Source organism: Clavelina lepadiformis, chromosome 4 (assembly GCF_947623445.1).
Source record: "Clavelina lepadiformis chromosome 4, kaClaLepa1.1, whole genome shotgun sequence".
Lineage (NCBI taxonomy): Eukaryota > Metazoa > Chordata > Ascidiacea > Aplousobranchia > Clavelinidae > Clavelina > Clavelina lepadiformis.
This window is the reverse complement of record NC_135243.1, coordinates 1,047,306-1,068,550: the sequence shown is the minus strand read 5'-3', so window position 1 is coordinate 1,068,550 and position 21,245 is coordinate 1,047,306. Positions and strand designations below refer to the sequence as shown.

The following is a 21,245-nucleotide window of genomic DNA, read 5'->3' as shown; positions in this document are numbered from 1 at the left end:
GAATCGGACGGAAGATGGTCTCGCATTAATTTTACTGCTTGTCGTCCCATACCTGACTCGGTCAGTTCTGCATAAATGCGTTTACATAAAAATTTTATAACCTGCATGGATAGATTTAATAATTCCAGAATAACAACAAATAGAACTTACATTCAATTAATTTTAAATAAATTCAATCTGGAGTCAACAAACTTTATCAACTTATATGATCAAGATTGCTTGTTTCGAATTATATGATTCAATACTAACATCGCTTGGGATGGAATAGAAATTTTTAAATCTAAAAATTGATTTACACGATTTTTAAATTTCAGAGTGACCCTGCCGAAAATTACGTCAATACCCATCTCAAGATTGTCGTCATGATAACTTACGTAGGCAGGGGACTTTCCCTCTTCACATTGATCATCGCTTTTTTACTCTTCTGGAGACTCATGTACATCTATGGCGGATGACATCGATTTTAAAACATCGCGATAACTCGATTTAGAGGTCATTGACCCCGTATTCTTTGATCTCAGTCTTAGCCATTTAAGACCTTGAGTCATAATTATACTTTGACTTCAAAATAAATTCAATTATGACCTAAACGTAGTTTGGGAAAATTCACAGAGAGGTGATGACGAAAATTCGCGGCTTTACGCGATGGAAGTTCTGCAACGATTTAATTATAATAAACTGGTTATAAGAAAGTGTTTGGTTTGTATGTTGAAAGTTAAAAGACTAATGTGAGAAAAATATCTCTTGCATAGGGAGGACTCTATGGCATAAACTCTATGCTAACACTTTATACAAAGCATTAAGTGAAATCCAATTCTATTGTTCTCTTGGCTAAAATAGGTTATTTCGGCTTTATTACGGCACGCATACGTCATTTTGTTTACGTCATCACGTTGTAGAAGCATCTGGTGTTGGAGAAATATCATTCATTGGAATCTTGCTACGTCACTCATTCTACAAAACGTCATCTGGTTAATTCATAGTTTCTCCACCAGCTACCATGCAAGAAAAAACAATGAGGTATTTTGACGTAATTAGTATGACGTAAACGATATCTTATTTTTACCAGTACTATTACAACGAAGCTAATTAAAATGTTTAAGTTTAAGTTTAATTACAAATTTACGGTTTGTTGTATCGACATTTTTTGGTAAAAGTAATATCTTTATATAATATGTGCAAGTCTGCACAATTGTTTACGCCACTTCTTTTTCACACAATCGCCCAGGTTTGGTTCCAGGTTCTATGTCGCGTCCTGGCCGCCATCTCCATCTACTCTCAAGTGGCCACCTACTGCTGGATGTTCGTGGAGGGCGTCTACCTTCACATGATGGTGGCCATGGCTTACACGTACGACAGGTTCAGCATAAAGCTATACATGGCGCTAGGTTGGGGTAAGTCAGGATTAATTACAGTTGCTTTGATCAATATTTCGATTCCCATTTTACGAGTCGGTCGGTTTGAAGAAATAATTATTCTTCATCATACATTTATTTATTTTTGCCAAAGTTTGGTGACAGGGTATCATGGTCACGTGGTAATATCAACGCTACCTACACACATAGTTTATTTTGTGATGTCAGATAAGTCCATTGTTACCGCCATTGTCTTTGACTTCTACAAAATCCTTTCCAAACAACAGACTTAGTCAGGTTATTTAATGTCATTTATGTCACGCAATTAACTTAAAAATGGGCCGAATATTGACATTCATCTTTTATTGGGTTCGCGTTTCCAGTACGCTGACATCTTACAACTTGTCCCAACTCTTTTTATTGCGTTAAGAACGTTTTGTTAATAACGCTGTAGGAGATAAAGGAGTCTTTTGCGTTTTTATACGTGATTCTGAGATGTTGCATAAACCAAAGCTTATACCTGTTTCATTAAGCTGTTTTATCAGATATGTTCAGCACAAAATTTCATCGAAAATATGTTAATTACAGTGGGACCTCGATAATCCGGACCCCGATGAACCGGAATCCCCGCTATCCGACACAAAACTGCCGGGAACGGATTTCTTCCTATGCATTTTACCCCTTTAATCCGGAAACCCCGCTGTCCGACTCCGACACTAAAGTTTCGGAACAAATGTGCTCAATCAATAGCAATAAAATCCGATAAACCGGATTATTAACAGTTAAGCGAAAATGATTCACGACTGTCCTAATACACTATGTTAGTTTGTTGACGAAACCATTGCCGATTATCTACGCATAATAACGTTGCGGTCTTTATTGATTCAAAAGTACAGTACTGTACAGTATTTTAGAAACGAAAAAATAAATTGTTCATCAACAGTAACAAACAACGCTTCCGCGGTCGCAAAAAAATACGTACATTACATCGGTTGAGTGCGGCAATCTATTGAAGACATACTGCTGCAACTCAATCGTGCTATCAGCTTTTGATATCGCATTGCGCAAAGATTGGAAACAGGTCAAAGAAAGTTCAAGACAGTTGGTCCCACCGGAATGCTTCGCCACGCAAGAGCGATTTGCAACCAAATGTTCGTCACTTGGAGAGCATTCGTCTTTAATACGGTGGTTCTGGGGTTCGACACTGGGTCGGATCATACAATAAATATAATTTTATTTTATTTGCTGTCCAGCCAGAAACTCGGCACTTATAATTGGAGTAAGGTGCATACTGCGTTTTGAACACGGTGCTGCATTTGCAAGATTGATTGATTTTTTACTTTCCGATTATCCGGATACCCCGCTAAACCGACATTTTTTGACGAAACGAAGTGGTCCGGATTAACGAGGTCTCACTGTAGTTACTAATAACTCAAGATGTCTATGACGCAGGCACACCGATTCCAATCACGGTTTTATGGGCGGTGCTTAAAGCGGTTTATGAGGACAAAGAATGCTGGATGCAGAACCCGACAGATACCTGGGTCGAATATTTCTACCAGATTCCCATCTTTGTCTTGTTCGCGGTAAGTTTTTTATGACGTCACATTATAACAATGATCAGAATTAAGTATTGGGTATAGCAGTCAGGATCAGAACTACCAGTCGTTCGGAGTAACTTATTTGAAATACTTTTTGCCATCTCTCAGTAAACCTGAAGAAGAAACTTATGCTTGCGAAAGCTCGTGTAGAAGAATCAAAAATAAAGTTAACCTTCAGAGTGCGACCACCTTATATCTTGTTTTTTTTGCTATCTACTGGGTCAACACGGTTCATCCACCATCAACCAAGTAATTTATGACGCTTTGGAATTAAAACATTTATTTCCTTCTAAACAGATCAACGCGTTGATAATGGTGAATGTCGTCCGAATTTTGGTCACTAAACTCATCAAGCAGAACTCGCTGGAAAGTGCAGTGACCTATTCAAAAGCAGTGAAGGCGGCTTTCTTTCTTTTCAACCTTCTTGGAATTACTTACATCTTGTTTTTTCTCAGTCCGGGAGATGGCGCTGGTGAAATCGCTTTCTTCTACGTCAACGCCATCTTTCAGTCATTTCAGGTAAATTTGTTGATTCCTTCGATTGTGCGGTCAGAATTGTTTTTCATCTCCGGAATGCAACTGGCACCTTTAATTACATGTTTTGCAATCGCGATCTGCACATAATTGCGCTTCTCTACCATTTGTGTATTGACGTCATAGCACTCTGGCGTTTCACTGACGGAGCCATAAATGTTTTGATTAATACATTTCTGACGAATTTCAGACAACTTATTGTTTTCTATGACACGGCAGGGTTTCTTGGTCTGTTTGATTTATTGCTTGAGCAACTCGGAAATTCTGAACGCGATTGGAAGGAATTGGCGGAAATGGCGTCACAATACAAGAGTGGCCTGCTTCGTGAAAGACCTCCGTGGTATTGGCTGATGTTTGATCTGCAACTTATTAAATATTTTTTAATAAATGAAGGTTCCCCCCATCCAGCCACAATTTAAAGATATCATGTTATTACTCGATTTGCTCGGCTTGTTTCGCTTATGACGTAACAGTCACATATTAAAGCATGATTATGATTAAATTTAGTGAGACGTCACTCGACTCAATCCACATCACCGACCACTCATTTGCACGTAACCGTCAAGCTAGACAGGCATTGTGACGAATCCGGAACTGAAAGACCAGTACCATTTCCTTCCCACCAATTGCGCTTGGTCATTTTGCATGAAACGAGTGCTCCGACGCTCCATCCAGCGGAAAACGATTTATAGGAGCACAGTGTATTACTTTGTAGCACCATCCCTGTTTAATACCATATACTAACTAAATTAGGGTTACCATACTTTCGGGGCCTTAAATCCGGACACTCTTTGATGCCCACTAGCGATTTTTAAAATGAGGTATGAACACATTGTCTGTCAATATGACGTCACAATAGCAATGCCCCACCTTGACGGTGCAAACAAAACCCGCGGCCTACTTCGAAATCATTAAGAATTAAACAAACGACAATTTCCTTGGTATTTTAATTTGGCCTGCAACAGACTTCTTGTTGAGCTATTTTTCCACTGCTTTCACTGCTTTATAATTTTCTTCAGCGAATATACGCTCTTATCGTTTCAGACATGTTCTAAATTTTGCAATATCGACCAAGATATAAGGCCTTCAGCTACTAGCCCAGCTCCACTTATCCATCTATGATTGTATCCCAAATAGAGCGCTGTATTGTCCTTTATCACGTAACGATGAAATTATTACCCGTAACGCAACAAACAATTTTAACAAATTCCCACCCGATTCGTCTGCTCTCCGCCCATTAAAATGGGTGGAAATGCGGTAATATTCTCGCATTCGAATGGCAGGAAGTATGCCTTTCTTACTATAGAGTAAGAAATGTGCATTTGGAATGGGGAGATGTTTACTTCGGCGGAAATATCGTTTGTTGGAAACCCCGTTGCTGAAAGCAGGTCCATTTTAATGGGCAGAAAAATAGACTAATGGCGTTCACAAACCATACTTGTGCCGACGTAAAATTCTCCCATTCCAAAAGCATATATCTTACTCTAGGGTTAGAAAGGCATACTTTCAACCATTACAATGGGAAGAAATTCCCGTACTCTGGACCATTTTTATAGGCGGAAAGTAGACGAATGGGGTGAAATTCCGGACATTTAAGCATATTTTAGCATTCCCCCCCGGACCCCTTTTGAACACTAAAATGCCGGACATGTCGGGGGAAATCCGGACGCATGGCAACCCTAAACTAAATGCCTTTTATGTAAGTTGTTATGTCACTGTATTACAAAACCACCAATGACAAGCTTCGATGACGTCACACCTTGCCAACATAGCAGACGCTGTTACACGTCATAAGCAAGTAATTACAAGGCGAGAAAGAAAAGTAGAAAATGCTAAAATAACAATGCAGTGTGGTATTGGATTAGATTCAATGATACTATATTAGCGGTTATATGCACATAGAAACATTATTAACAACCATAACATCATGTTACCAATCATCAATAGTTTGAACATAACCAACAAAGCCAATGATTTGGTTAAGAATTTAGCTCTTGGTTGGTTGGTGATTATCAAATTGGCAATGACAAAGGAAAAAAAATTTACTCGGAAAATCCAATAAAAAATATGCAAATATACAAGGTAAGAAGGCAATGCTAGGAAGAGAATGAGGAAAGACAAACTCTAGAAATAAATACAAGTCACAATCTATAAACAAAAGAAATCAACTCAACTCTCAAAGTCTGAAAAACAAGATCTATTTCCTCAAACATGATGCAACCTTTGACTTTGTTGTGCCACCAAATGAGCAAAACACATAAAGTATTGTCAAGTTTGACCAGATCTTAGTTGGACAAGTTGTGACAATTTGATTTCAACATTTTGAATAAAAAATTTAAAAATCTAAGAATCAAATTGCCATGATCCTTCCATAGAAATCAAACACTGGGAAAGTATGGTGGAGGGGCAGGCTGTTCTGTGTACGGTGGTGGGACTGAAATATACAAATCAAATTGAATCATAGAAACACTGAGCCAACACTCTTGCCCAACCGCAGAGAACAGCTTAAGATAATTGGAAAGTAAATAATACTCAAAATGTACCATATTTGTCATACAACTAAATAAGAATCATGAACTTTAGAACTCCAGTGAAAACCTGTAAATTCAACTTAAAGTATCACGTTAAGCCTCGACTTTTGGTAGAAGGAATATCCCAATCCAGAATTCATTTTCATGGGATTGAACCCAAATAATTACCTGGTGGTTGGACGTTGGAGACTGCATTCATGCCGTCCACGTAAGCTCGTACCAGCATCTGCGCCAATTGTTGTCGTTCCGCTTGATTGACACCTTCAATATAAGTGACCATCGCTCGAATTGGGCAGTCAAAGTCATTTGAGTTCATCGCTCTATAAATCTGTGATGGAATAAATGTGCAAATTAAAGCAAAGCAGAATTCCATGAAAAATAGTGAAGTCCAGTCGTCGAAACTGAGAAGCTGAAACAAATGCTTAGAGTTGCCTTGACACTCACGAAATATAATCATAACTGTATCCCACACATTATCACTTCCGCTTTCAATTATGTCTCAAAAAAGACGAGAAGAGTCAAGAAGTTTAAAGCACAATAAAAAGCAGAAATAACAAAGAAATCATAATCTTGCTTTAGTTTGTTGTCCGCATATTTTAATTTCAAACCCTGCTTTAGCAGAAATATATGGTTGGTTGCTTCCTACATTAAACATCCGACATGTGGCGGCCACACAAAGCAAACTTACCAGTAACTTTGAAAAGTAAAAGAAATATTTCAAGATCAAAATACGGAGTGCTTAGTTACGTTTAGACGAATTGTGATTTCCATAACTCCATTAAAATCTAATGTTGGAAGAAATATCAGACTTACACAGTAAGGCGGTCCGCACAGCAGCATACACGGAAAGCATCCTATCCACACGAGGGGGTTGTAACACTCATTGAAGCGTTGGCGAAAGTTTGTGATGCAAAAATTGGAGCCCTCCGCAGAGTAGGAGCCGGAAGATTGCGCAAATCTTGTCTTGTAGCAAGCCTTTAGAGCTGGTCCAACTTTGACCTATGCAGGTCGGTAAATATTTATGAATGGCACAGATATCCAACAATGACCAACACTGTGATAATGACATATCGTTAAGCAAGTTTGACAATTATCAATGCATTATGCACTATTCAGGTGCCACAGCCTTTGAAACGACCACTGTAACTAATTTTCAGTGTTTTAAACAAGACCGTATAGAAACTGAATTGTTATGTAACGTGCAAAAAGACGATTAAATAAAGTGACAAAAAAATATTAGCAATTAAATATAAAAAATAAATATAAACATTTTTTTTCGTGGCATCTTCTTTGTGAAATTTTTTGAAAGTTAAGAAACCTTTTTTGCTTGTTATCAGCGCAAATGGTTGTTCGTTGCACGGAAAACTGTTTTAAAGATGACATATGTAAAGTTGTATTTCAATACGACAGTTTAGTGACATCATATACATACTATGTGTCATACATATCGTGTGTATAATTACCAAACATACCTGCACCATATTTTATGATATCACGTCTTGATAAAATCATTCACAAAGTCTGACAGATATGGACGATACGATTCCAGCAGATGTACTCCCGGTAGGACAATGTTGTCGGAAATGAGTTGGCCGTATTGACTGTGGCCGTTTTGATCGCGATACTGGATGAGAGGACGTTGGCTAAACGCGTTGCGGTACGCAAGTGACGGTAAGACGGTACCGTTGATAGAGTGACATGTTGCTCTGGACATAAAATCTCCAAGGCTGGAACCCATGGTTTGATGTCCAAGAGTGGAAGACAGTATCTCAGTAGGGTAGATCTTCCTAACTGCTTTGTAGAGTGTGCCAATCAGCTTCGTGAGTTGACAATGTAGGAACTTGTTCTCTTCGTTGAACGTAGTGAGAACTTCGGAAATGAAATCGTCCTGTTGTCCGTCAAAGGTTGCAAGAAGTTGCGAGAATTGAGAGTGTGGCGTTTGATCAGATACACGCCTTGGTAGGTTAGGACGAAAAAGAGCGAGTCTGTCGAGCTCTGTACATTGCTGGTAGCGATAGATAAAGTTGTTGTTGTCGCAGTGAATGTGCTCGCCATAGCAGCTTTTCGCACGTGTGGAACACTTTCTCCAGTGATGTACGGAGATCCTGAGGTCAGGTAAGGAAATTCTATATAAAGATGTAGAGTTGTAATGGAGTAGCATCTTATGCGATACCAGAGGCTTCGTTGGGGGGCAGTTGATATGCAAAGGTTCTCGCCATATAAACATACGATTGCCCGTTAAGCAATATCCACGCTCCATTGAGCACGATGCAAGCGATCCAAGCGACGATGTCATTGTGTCGGTGACGTAATCGTAGTAAATTGTAGTGTGAAACAAGAAGTCGTTGGTTACAGTCCCTGAGGCTGAAGTCGGCCAGACAAACTTGTAATGGACGGCATTCCGTGTGGAGTACGCAGCAGGGTTAGATCGAATGAGTGGAACATTTGATGAAACTTTGGTTTCATTTCAAGACGTACATTTTTGATTGTAAGGTGGGTGTGCGTCAATGGTATCGGCCGATTTTTAATAACTCCCAAAAAAGAAGTAAATGGTGCTCCAGGACGTAATTTGTGAAGTGCAAACGGTTGCAGGAATCTTCTGGAGATGCAGATCTGGAGCAAACACGTTAGCAGAGCAGTTGTGTATTGTGAAAGGTGTCTGCTTTTGGCAATGCATGTCGTCATCAAAGGTGTACAACCCGAGTGAATGCGAACGTTGATATAATAGAAATTGTTGGTTGCCCTGATAAAGGTTCACCTGATCGGCTGATGAGAACAAGAAAAAGCATGTAAGCAACAAGCAAACGAACATGTTGTTTTTTATAATTCGTTAAACGTTTCGGTGGAATGATTTTGCGACCAGTTCGAGACGTCTTTATAGCCGCCGGAGGTTTTGTTGATTCAGAAGCAATGACAGTAGTTGGTACTGTTTGTTGTCTCGCTGAGGTGGAAGGCAATGACGGCGGAGCAGGATCTTGGATCTGCAAAGAAAAATTTTGTTGTTGATGCGAAGGTGGTTATGGTAAAGGGACATCAATATCGATAGTATAGCTAGACTTAAGACGGTCGAGGGAGACGCGGTCCGGTTTGCCCTGACGGGAAATAACATAATACTTTTCGGATCTTTCCAATTCTGGAAATGGACCAACATAAGGGCGTTCCAACGCTCGTTTGACATGGTCACAGCGAACATAGACGCGGTCACAACGTTACAAATCCGGATGAACGTAGGACTGTATGAATTTTGTATGAGCGGTCGTTGGACTAAACTGAAGGTCGTTGATGAAGTCTCGGTAGGCACCGAGGTAGCTGGATGTAGGAACTGCAGAGGCAAGCTTGGAGTCAGAAAAGAAATCACCTGGGAGACGTAAGGTGTGTTCAAAAGCTAACTCAGCAGGTGTACATTTCAGGTCCTGAAGATAGCGATTGCGCAGAGCAAGGACAATAAAACCCAATTTGTGAAACCAACGCTCAGGTTCATCGGAACACTTGATGGCGCGCTTGATTTCTGCATTTGCACGTTCTGTAATTCCATTGGAAATGGGGTGATAAGCTGTAGTCAGATTATGTTGAACACCAAGAGAGCGCATAATTTCCGCCCAGGCAGAACTTGTGAAACACGGTCCACGATCGCTTGTGAGGATGATTGGAACGCCGACCAAGGAACACCAGTGATTTACAAAGTAAGCGGCAACGGTTTCTGTAGTGGCATCAGGAAGTGGTATGGCTTGAAAGAAACGAGTATATCGGTCAATACAAGTAAGGATGTATTTATAACCGTGTGAGGTTGGAAGTGGTCCAATCAGGTCAATTGAAACATCGGAAATCGACCTTCAGGAATTTTAAATGTGACGGGTGCGGTTTTGGTGTGGCGGAAAATTTTTCCTTCTTGGCAGTTTGGGCATTGTTGGACCCAGGTAGCGATTTTTTTACACATTCCTGTCCAGATAAATCGTTCCTTGATGAGCTTAATGGTGGCTTTCTTTCCAGGATGCGATAAGTTATGTAAGTGAAGAAAGACTTGACGCCGGAAGGAGGAAGGAACCAGAACACGCTCTGCGTCAGCGGACACGTCACAAAGAATGGTTACGTCGTTATTGGGCAGCTTGCAGTGTTGGAGTTTGAGTGCTGCTGTTGCGGTGCGTAGTTTTTGAATAACAGGATCAGTGGTTTGAGCTTGTGTTATTTTCTCATACTCTAAAGGCGGCAGAAAATTGGAAATGGCATTAATGTCAGGTGCTACATTGTGAGACCTTGACTTGTCAGCTGAACTGGCCGATAACAGAGAAGTTGCGGCCGCGCTATCTACATAAAAATAAATATCATTGCAGTGATCATAAACAGTCAACAAAGGGCAGCCTCTTGTGGCAATAGCTGCGATCGACGGGGCTGAGCGTTCAAATGTTGCGTCGACCGCCAAACGTTTTTTGTCGGTTGCGAATTATTTTCCCACAGGGAGCATGACGGGTGACAGCGGCGCGCATCTCTTCCGAAGCGTGCGTGATAATAACATAAGCCATTAGAACCATGGGAAGCACCAGGGTAATCACCATGGTAATTGTTGCGTTGATATTCTCGTTCCGGAAAGGTGGTAGACGAATTTAAAAACTTGTCATTGCGTTTGTTAAGAAAGGAAGGACCGAATGGTCGTTTATTATCTCGATAAAAGACGTTATTGTTAACTGATTCGTGGAACCGTCCATTGTTTTCGTGTGGCCTACCGTTGTTGCCAAGTAGGGTTGAATGCTTGAAAGTAGGGTTGCTGGATTCTGATTGGTGAAGTAAGGATTTCTTTGTCCGAAACTCTTTGTTGCATGTTGTTGTCCATCCGTATTATTGATAGCAAGCGAAAGGTTGTTCCGAGGAGCTTAAAGTTGTTTAAGCAACAATACTTCGTGTGCTTTGCTTGCAAGGCTTTGGAGAATGACATGTTCCACGCTGGCTAGCGCAATTGCGACGTCTGGCGGTAACGCTTTGAGAAATTTTGCACGAATTAGTTTAACCACTGGGGGGAGTAACATTCTCTTGACCTACTGCACTCATTAATTCCCGCATTAAATGTTTGGTCGACTGATCATGCAGCGTGAGGTCAGCCAGCAAAAAATCCAAATGATCCTCACGTTTATCAAAGTTCCTCGAAATTTCGTTGATCAAGGAGTCGTAACAGTCATGAGCCGACGCAGAAGGCAAACGAAGTAACGCGTCGTCTTTAGCCGGTATTGTTTCTACTGCTAACAAGTAACGGTTTGTTTGGGAAGAGATGCGATACAGAGAAAATTTGTGTTCCAGGTGGGAGATCCATGCTTCGGGATTGAATTTCCAAAAAGGTAGGAAGCTTGACAAAATGAAAACAAATCGTTTCGCGAGGCATTGTCCTGTGTCCGCACACTTGTCAGTAATTTAATGTCAGCACCCAGACCAGAGGTTCCAGCCGCCTCATTGCTGGGGGGATCTGACGACTGTTCTCCGTTTTCGCTCGACATGGTCGTATCCTGAATTGACTCGTCGGGCCGCGGGGTTAATCGTGTGCTAACGTGGTACTTTGACTTAGTTTTGCCTGGTATTGAAGTAACTTTTCGTTGTATCTGCAACGGTTTTGACATTTATCAAAACCGATAAAAATTTCGACGACACCACGAAAAACATTTCGGTCCCAAGAGAACCCGAAGAAATATTTTTCAACAAAAACTTTTATTTCATACTACAGCGCGATGTGAAAATGATAGCCTAAGCTAGGTGAGCATGCATTCCAAGCTGATGAGCGTGCATTACAAACTAGGGTTTCAGCTAGTTGTAAAAAAACATGCAAAATCCACTTACCAGTGAAGTATGGCTGTAAGGATTGAAACACGTCGGGTGAACGTCGGGGTCACCAAAATGCAGAGGTCTTGCACTGCTTGTCAGTCTTAACTTGTGATTTCGGACTTAATTTACCTGCCGATTTAATGATCTGACTCCATGGTTCCGTGCGGTTAGAATCCTCCAACCTTTTACTAGCCGAAAGCTCTTACGTTATTACAGATACAGTTTATCATAAACGATCCTTTATTGTAGGAACTGTACAGATTCCAAATATGACACAATCACAAACTTATCATTCACGATTTAAAACAAGTCTAACGAATTACAATTAACGCAAATAACGTAATACGTTCGTACGATTCTGTATCTCTGTCTGAGCGGTTACTCGCACAGACGTTTGAGCTTATAACAGCGTGGAGCGGTGTGAACGGAAATGTTCGACACAAAATACACGAACATTTCAAAACGTGCGAACGATAAACACAAAGCGTTGGCAATGGGAATTAAATTCAGTTAAAACTAGGGTTGTTATGAAATCACTTGGTAACGTACTAAACGGCGTTTTCACATAAAGTTATTTAGAGCAAGTTTCCAAATATTAGACGACAATTGCAATATTTCAATAATTAACTGGCGAATACGTTCCCACGAATGATATAATGGTATTAAAAATGCCTCCCAGGCCACTACAGTGTCATAAAGATAATTAATCTGCCATTGAACCATTGACATATTTTTTCCATGTCGAGCGCAGGGCAACATCGCCATGAGCATATAAACGTTTAAATAATATTTGTAAATGTTGTAAATGTTGTAAATGTTCTTCTTGATGACGAGATAACAATAAGACGTCATTAAGGTATAAGAAACAAAAATTTACATCTCTCGTAATTGAATCCATAAAACATTCAAAGCTTTGAACAGAAGCTGAAAGCCGACTTTGCTTTATCTTCGGAGGCAATGGGGATTTGAAAGAATGCTTTTAATAAGTCACACTTGGAAAAGATCGTTGCATCGTGTAACTCACTAGTGAAATCTCACAAGTTCGGAAATTTGTAACGGTCAGATTTGGTGACAAGTTTGAAATTACGGAAGTCACCTACAATTTTCACACCACCGTTTGAATTTTTCCAAGTGCATGGGAGATGGGACTAGACCATGTGGACTTGTTGAGCTCAATAATGCCCTGACTAATCATTTTAACAAGTTCTTCTTTAGCTGCACGAAGTTTCTCGAAAGATAAACGCCTCGCGGGAAAATGAACTGGCGGTCCGGTCGTTTTGATTTTGTGCTGATCCTTGTCCTTAATTACTCACCAACATAAAGACGCATGAAATATTTCCGGGTGAATGCCGCGAAATTCGGCCAAACTCTTATCAGATGGTGCGCTAAGCGCTTTTGCTGAAAAAGATGAATTTTATCTGGCGTCGAATGTACTTAGCCTGGCCTCGTCAAGTTTAACAACAAGTTTAGCGCTTGCTTCCGACGTCAACCGACCGACAAATTGGTCAACCAACAAATTAAAACGCTTCAAGAATTCCGCACCAAGAATCAGATAAAGGATGTCCACCAAGGCGAAAGTAAATTGAAACGTGCAAGAAGTCATGAACTCTGAAGTCAACTCATGAAGACAGACCCCAATGGATTTGTAACCATAAGTTTGCATGCGACTACTATTTAAGATGGAAAGAAATGCAGTTAGTTGTGCATTATCGTAACAAGTACGAGACAAAAGGAACAAACTAACTTGACAACCTGTCAATGATAAAAAAAATTATGGTTGAGTTGAGTTTAAGTTTTGCTCACTGATAGGTCTGTCGGAATTGTGACCACGTAAAAATTCCGACCTAAGCATTTTTTGCAGCATTTAGCCGACTATTCCAGTTGCAAGGTGGCTTGCAGTGAAAAGCTCGATGAACAAACTTGGAATGGTGAAAACACAACCCAGGAAAACCAGTGTCCTACTCGTGACCAGAGTATTTCCTATTGAATCGGTGACCGAAACAATTAACTGGCCCAGATTTGCGAAAATCATGAAATCCATTAAAACGGTCACGTTGATGATTTTCCCCGGACGCAGCTTGTGGCGCTGAATGGGACATGGTTGAAGCTCTCGATGTCATTGGCTGTTCCAGTTTTTTTAATTTCTCGGAAAGTGCATCTAACCAACTCATTAATGACACTTTGGCGTGGAAATGAATTTGAAGAGACTGGTTTTGCGACAGCCATGATCTTGTCCTCCGTGAGGGGGCGTCAAAGACCGAAAACTTAGATCTCTATGGTATTGTTGGACGTCCTACGTAGGGTTTTAAAAAACATGTTTAGACCAATCAGAAGGCAGCATGGTTGGTGTGGTTTTCTAGCCTGGGAATTACCCTAGCAGTTGGTGTGCTTCAATGTCCCAAGTCGCGTGCAGAATTAGGCTAAAAATTAGCACGAAAGTAGCTAAAATTGGGTTTTTTAGACCAAGCATTCTAGTGTTTTTATTTTGCGCCTCTGTAAAAAAAGTTTGAATCATGGTTTTTTGATGACATTTTATGGAATGGTAGTTTTGTAATGATGTACGTTGGGTGGAATGATGTGCTTGACCCTTTTATGAATACTCGCAACTGCACAGACACTGGGCTTCCGAGCACCAACCCCCAAGGCTGCGGCGACCCAATTATTGCTGTTCTTTATTTCGTGTTTTATATATTTATTGTGTTTTTAGGTAAGTAACCTTTCACTTGATATTTGCAGTTTTTCTCTGAACAATCCACCATCTTTTCTTATTTGCAGTTATTGTTAATATGTACATCGCCATTATTTTGGACAATTTTGACGAAATATTGAAGCAGGACGAAAGCGGCGTATCACAGGGAGATTTTGAAACATTTTACATGGTATGGGGCAAATACGATCCGCAAGCCAGCCAGTTTGTGACGCTTACAAAACTGTCCGACTTATTGCATGACTTGCATCCTCCGTTTCAACTAGCAAAGCCTAATTCAGTAAGATCTCTGAAAATATATCTGCGATTACTGCCAGAATATGATTAAGTATTGGTCATACTCTGTACTGTCTGTAGTGGCTTTAGTGAGCGAGGCGGTAATCCAAAGCATACTAAATTGACATGCAAAATTTCAGAGAGCTCCATATGGAGTATTTTTCAAGTAATCAGTATTTTAATAAGTTTACTGTATAACAAAACAAACAAAGATTTTATAGCATTTTTTGGTGTTTGAAGCCACCTGAATCGCGTGACTAATTTGACCGGAACTCGCCGAAAGCCTTGAAAAATCGGCATTTTTAGCGTTTCCTAACCTCTTTATGCATTAAGATATCGTCTTTACATTTGATCGGTAGATGGGTACATTCCCCTTCAGTATTCAGCTATAGGCTACCCATACCGATCGACTTCATTTCAGCCTCAATTTTAGCTGTGCTCGTCTCGAAGAGTTGGTCAAAGTTGCATGCATTTGTATCATCCATCGCCATTAAATAACCTGAATAGTTTTGACGCGACAGTACGACACACACTGTAATTCAAATTACAGTAACGATCGCGACGTCATAATGCGCATTGTTGCTAGTTATTCCCGTGTATGCATTGCAAAAGACGGTAAGCCTACGAAAGCAGACAGTTACAGCTTTCACTTCGGGCAGTATTTTTAATTCCGCAATAACGTGATATGGGGCTAAAGCCGATAGATTCTACCACGTGTAAGTGCTGGATTGAAATTGACATGCAAAATTTCAGAGAGCCCCATGGAGGATTTTTCAAGTAATCTGTCTTTTAGTAAATTTACTGTATAATAAAACAAAAAAAGATTTTATGGCATTTTTTGTTGTTTGACCCCCTTAAGCGAAAGCTTGTCCAAGTTTCTTTCTGGATCAATTTTTAATATTAATTGCGCTTGATAAATCGAAACTGTCCAAGAACAATTTGCGCCATATATTATACGCCATCTCGTCGTCAAAATTGTACGAGCCTAAGAGTGACTTCATGTATTTTAAATTGTCACTCGGCTATTTGCCTTGAAAAGTCTTGCTGTCCAAACGAGCACTCAAACGTTTATCTCAACTCAAATCATAGGTTAGCGCGGATTGGCCAGAACGACGGGAGTTTCACGTCAACAAGTTATCAACCATCAATCGTCCTCACTCATATAGTAACAATAGCCGCCAGTGTATGCGGTCTTTATGGCGAATATGTTTGTTGTTTAATGCCTCACACAAGTAATACAACAACGAACTAAAAATTTTCATAGTGTAAACAAAATAAAAAATATAATCCACCGGCAAAATGACTGAGTGCGGTGAACTAAACGTCAAGATTCTAGAAGGGGAAGATTCTGCATGGGTTCGTGGCTGAAAACTGGACAGAGTGACGCTGTGTAGGACGGTGAATTAAAATTTGCGGCAAATCAAGCAAGGAATCACCGCAGAAACCAAACAAAAGGTTTTCAAGATCTATCAGCCCGAGGTGGCTCAGACACGCGAAAAGCCAAATCACAGGTAAGATTATGGCCGGAGCAGGCGGCGAAGGAGCAACCTGGGCGTGGCCTTGACCATGACGTAAAGTTGAAAAGTTGTTTTGCATATCTTGGAGATAGGACATCTTCAACAACTTGTCGTCGGAGTCACCAGATTATATGGCATGACATGAGTTCACAAAATTGTGTGGACTACATAAAAATCAAATTATAATTTAAAGCGCACGAACAATATAAATGCAATAAAGAGAGAAGACAACGCGTTATAAAGGAATTTATTATCACGAGCTATCTTCGTTAAGCAGATGTCAGATATAGAATACACCATCCTTATAACTACCTCTGTTTTCAAGTAAGTGATGTTGAAAAGTTTAATGCTTGACAAGCAATATCGTGATAATGCTACCAGGCTAACACAAATAAACCTGATTCTATTGGCTTAGATGACAAAGACTGGTACAACTGGGCTGTGCTCACTGCTCAGGAGATGCTCCTTTACTCCAACAAAAAAGGACAAGAAGCAAAAAAATCAAAAGTAATCGTCTTCATTGGTAGGCACACTTAAAGGTTTCCAACCAAGACGATATACACTTCACTAGGTAGCTACAAAAAACATGTGAACGTCTGTTTGCCAATTAACAAAGGAAGCGTACTCCAACCCTCACCTTTCCACAAGGTAGAGTCAACAAAAAAACATAAACCTGCCAAAGGTGACCAAGGTACAATCCAACCAAGGAAAAGCGTTAAAAAATATCTTTTCAATCGGATTCCAATCCTGCCGGCCGGGAGCCGTGAACTGTTTGAAATTAAATATTTACATGTTGTAAGTATACAGGATTTTCCATTTTACAAGTTGAACAGTAAAATTTTAATACCTCAAATAATCGATATTAGTGGGATTGTTTGATTGTAATTCTGTTTGAATTTGTTCTAACAAAGTGCATAACATTTGTTATTATATAGTTAGGAACCACATATTTTAGCTTAAATTAAGGTTATCTTGAACATATTCGTTGTGATTGTTAGCATAAATGCCGTGTTTTTATGTGAAAAATAAATCAAAGAATCGTAGCACTTGTGCACGTTAGCATTCCCTGATTGTTAAAAAAGGTCTTTATATTTCGAGGAAAGTAATTAGGGTAATGAAATTTGTATTAAATGTCTGCCTATTGTACTTACACAGTTATACTTTTAAGTTGTTTCGTCCTTGTTTAACCTTGCATTTAGTGGAAACGTTTATAAACTTACGGCATTGCACGAATGAGAAAGTTTTTAAACAGTGACGAAATGCCACCATCTCAATATTAATGTGATATTTATCGCGATAACAGCAACTGTTAGGTAAGAAACTCTGACTGTGTCAAGTGGCTTCGTATATTACATGGCACGAATGAGATTAAGCCACTAATCTTTCACATATAACGAAGTAAATGCCAATCACATCGTACACTGGGTTTAGTTGTAGCCATCATTGTTTCCAGTGCATCGGTGGTGCGTAGCCCTAGTCAGCCATAAAAAGGAGTTGCAAACTGTATGCAGGCAGATTTATGGGTATTACTTGGACCACAATAAGGTATGGGCAATGTTTTTTCAACGAAATCAACGTCTTAATAGTCAATGATAAAAATTTTGGACTGATGACGGTCACTTTTTTTCCAGTGTAGTAGGCCTAGGCCTATGCTACATAGCCTAGACATGAAAAATGCTAGTCCTAACTTCATTATCGATATTGAAAGCATTCATTGCAAATGCAGCAGAAGTAGTTCACAGATCTGCCAATTTGACTGACCTATGCGTCGAAGTGATGAAGCTGTTGTCTGTCGATCCACAAAATTACTGTGATGCTCCCAGGGAAGGAATTCGAAGCATTATGGAAAAGGTATGTTACAAAAATAAACATAAATAAAGCCTATATATATGGAAAAGTTTATCATAATTTTGTGAATAATTTTATTTCTCATTGTTGCTTCAAGTTTAATTTGTAGCTTTGTTGACAAGGCTAAAAAGATTATTATCAAATGTAGTTTGATTTTATTGTTGGTGTTTAATTACAAATATGCCTGTAATTTTGTCTGTAATTAATGTTAGTTTCTCATCATCTCCACAAGTTTAACCATTTGTCAACTTGGCTAAAACCACTGCTATGAAATGCTGTTTAAATCTATAGACCGCCTAATTATGTATAGCCTACATAGTTTATTTTTGTTTTGAAGAGTTGAAAATTATAATGCGTTAATCACTCGACTTGATTAAGATCGATTTCATCCGGATGGGAACGACCGTTGCCACAAATGTTCTCCTCGAGAGGAAAGGTGAAAGAATGGCACTTGCTCTCACTGAGGGTTGGAGAGATCCTCTTGGAAACCAATCAAGACCAAAAATGTTGAACCTCGTAAGTTTATTAACTCTGATATTTCCAGTTGACAATGCAGTTGTATTCAGCTACTACCTACTGGTGACTTTAAATGTGGGTTTTGTATTTTTCGTCTTTGCTTATTTTATAGTTTTCATGGTGTTTAATATTTCGTCAGAGATGAGTTTATTATTACTTTTTACTTTGATTTAAATCAGCGGTTCTTAACCTTTTTGATCTGCTTTCCTATTCCTAATTATATCCTAGTTTTCTGTTGGTTGTAGAACTGCACCTACGCTTATGTTAGTGTCAGGCAAGAGCTCAAGTAAGCCTCATTTCTCTGCGTAATTGTAGTAGTTTATTTGTTTGATGCTGTCATGCATTCATACATGTGAGTCTATGCTGTTGTTACAATGAAATTACATACAGCTTGGCAATGCATATGTTTTGGTGCTTACAACTGTTTTGCTTTGTTTGGCAGCAAAAGTAAAAGAATGCTGAGTTTGAGTCTTGTTTAAGCTCGATTGCTTTAAGTTGTCGTGGCAAAACTTTGCATCATCGATTGTTTGGTTAATGGTTATTGTTCACTTTTTGATGCTGGTCTATTGTGTTTATATATTGATTAGTCATTATGCTATTGCATAATCAAGTTTAATTTAATATATTTAACGTTCAACTGTGACATCAGATGTCTATGTATGCAGCTTTTCCGAGTATGAAGTAGCAGTTAAAAAGATTGCCATGGAGATGAGATTTAAACAAGTTTTAACTATCATCTCAAGTCCATGGTCAAGATTGTCTCGCACGACTTCGCTGCATGCGTAGATGCCTACCTCACACTGTGAGTTAAAGAATATATAGAAGCTTTCAGTCTGACGTCAGCAAATAGACATCAACGCGTTCTTTATGCAGTCTGATGGTGGCCTCACTCCTATTGATAAGTAAGTTTGTTCGTAAGGCTGTGATTATATTATTATATTAACATGAAGTATAACAACAGATCGTCATATTCATTTAAATCAGCGATAAGCAAGCTACCAACGAAGTGACATTTATCATTGCAAACTGTGTTGTAGATTGAGGAACGTAGATATAGGAGCAAGTAACAGCTCCAACTAATTATGACATCGTTTGTGCCTATGATCTGGTCCGCCTGTAAAAACTCAACACTCAAACAGCCCTTGAGTTGGAAAAGATTCATCAAATGTTTACGTCTTCTGATATGAAATACAACATCTCACACTCCTCAATGCTCAGGTTCGATGGAAATAGAACAATATTATCCGGCCCAGCAGGTGACGTAGTGGGGTACACTATGACATCATTTGAAGACCAACCCAGCATTGTGTACAACATGGGAGGTATGGTGCCGCTAGGATATCCAGTATCAGTATGAGCATGTATGTTGCATGTATGTTGCATGCATGCGCAAGCTAGGTAAATATTAATAAGATTACGTAAATTATGTCCTTGTGTTGTCATCGTGAAATTTATGACACTATTTACACAGGAACATCAACAGATCTAAGTCGATACGACAGGGAATATGAGCATGTGTTCAAGTCTACTACAGCTGGTGTCACCATACAAGCACCACAGGTATTTTGTTTGCAAATCTTAAATTAAGACAAAACTTCAACAATGGCACAAATTTTCCTGTTAATCTCAACAACAGAACAAAGTGTGTTTTTTATTTCAATGTGCTGATATGTGCTTATATGTGTTGTTTGGACTCTACATGCTTCGTTATATTTTTGTGTATACAGTCGAAATCGGTTAATTGCATAGTCAATTTTCCAAGCTTTTTTATGCGATTAATCGGTGTATGTGTTCTTACATTTTTTCCGTTATTCTCTTTTAAACACAGGCGCACGCATTCTTGCTCCTCCGCCGATTTTTGGAATGACACATTGCATTATGACACAACAAGTGAGCTTTTCGATTTCGACACAAAAAATTTTTCAATAACAAGGATTCTATCGGACAGACGTAAATCTTTTCGCTTTGCTGGCTTACTATTTCCTGGCATTTTATATCGTATACGTAGGCTGCAGTACAGTACAGGTATTCTACGTTTTTGCAGTGGTTTGCGCTTTGCGACGTAACAATGCTTAAATAAAAATTAGTCTTGTTGTTCTATTGTGATGTAACCATCCGTAACAATCCTTAAATGAAACGTAGTTTTGTGGTTCATAATCACTGTAGAGAAGGCTTTTTTTCGTGAAGTTTTACTTTATTGTTCAAATCATTTACGTGCTACTGTCTCTATAGCCTTGCGAGAGATCTGACGATGATTTTTGTTTATTGGTGAAGATAATCTTCAGCGACTTAACACTTCATCAAAGGATATATGCGGTTAAGTGATACAAGTCTACAAATCAATCAAGAAAACCTATTCGATTAACCGATTTATGCGATTAACCCTTATGCGATTAACCGTTGAATTTTCTTCACAAGTGAATGGGAATGGTTTGGGATTATGCAATGCTATGCTATAAAGCGATTTATGCCTTTAACCGATATGCGATTAACCGATTTCGACTGTACATTATAGTATTGAGTATCTTGTTTTCTTTTGATCTTTTTGAGATATT

At 39.3% G+C, this 21,245-nt stretch overlaps 2 protein-coding genes across 3 annotated transcripts; one reads left to right on the top strand and one right to left on the bottom strand.

Annotated features, from left to right (window-relative positions):
• Positions 1–5,868: 5,868 nt before the first annotated feature.
• On the bottom strand, positions 5,869–8,317 carry LOC143451738 (uncharacterized). Its single transcript, XM_076952460.1, has 5 exons — positions 8,251–8,317; positions 8,023–8,147; positions 6,835–7,020; positions 6,190–6,349; positions 5,869–5,924 (listed from the first exon to the last, which is right to left on the bottom strand). Exons 1-5 carry the CDS (start codon positions 8,315–8,317, stop codon positions 5,869–5,871), a joined length of 594 nt encoding a protein of 197 aa, XP_076808575.1.
• Positions 8,318–17,587: 9,270 nt separating this feature from the next.
• LOC143452352 (uncharacterized) lies at positions 17,588–19,522 on the top strand. 2 transcript variants are annotated; one of them, XM_076953299.1, is made up of 4 exons: positions 17,588–17,871; positions 17,958–18,177; positions 18,553–18,690; positions 19,356–19,522. In XM_076953299.1, exons 2-4 carry the CDS (start codon positions 18,001–18,003, stop codon positions 19,368–19,370), a joined length of 330 nt encoding a protein of 109 aa, XP_076809414.1. In that variant the 5' UTR covers positions 17,588–17,871; positions 17,958–18,000; the 3' UTR covers positions 19,371–19,522. The 2 variants fall into 2 exon arrangements, with proteins under 2 accessions (XP_076809414.1, XP_076809416.1); XM_076953301.1 differs by having other exon boundaries at positions 17,588–18,177.
• The last annotated feature ends 1,723 nt before the right edge of the window (positions 19,523–21,245 follow it).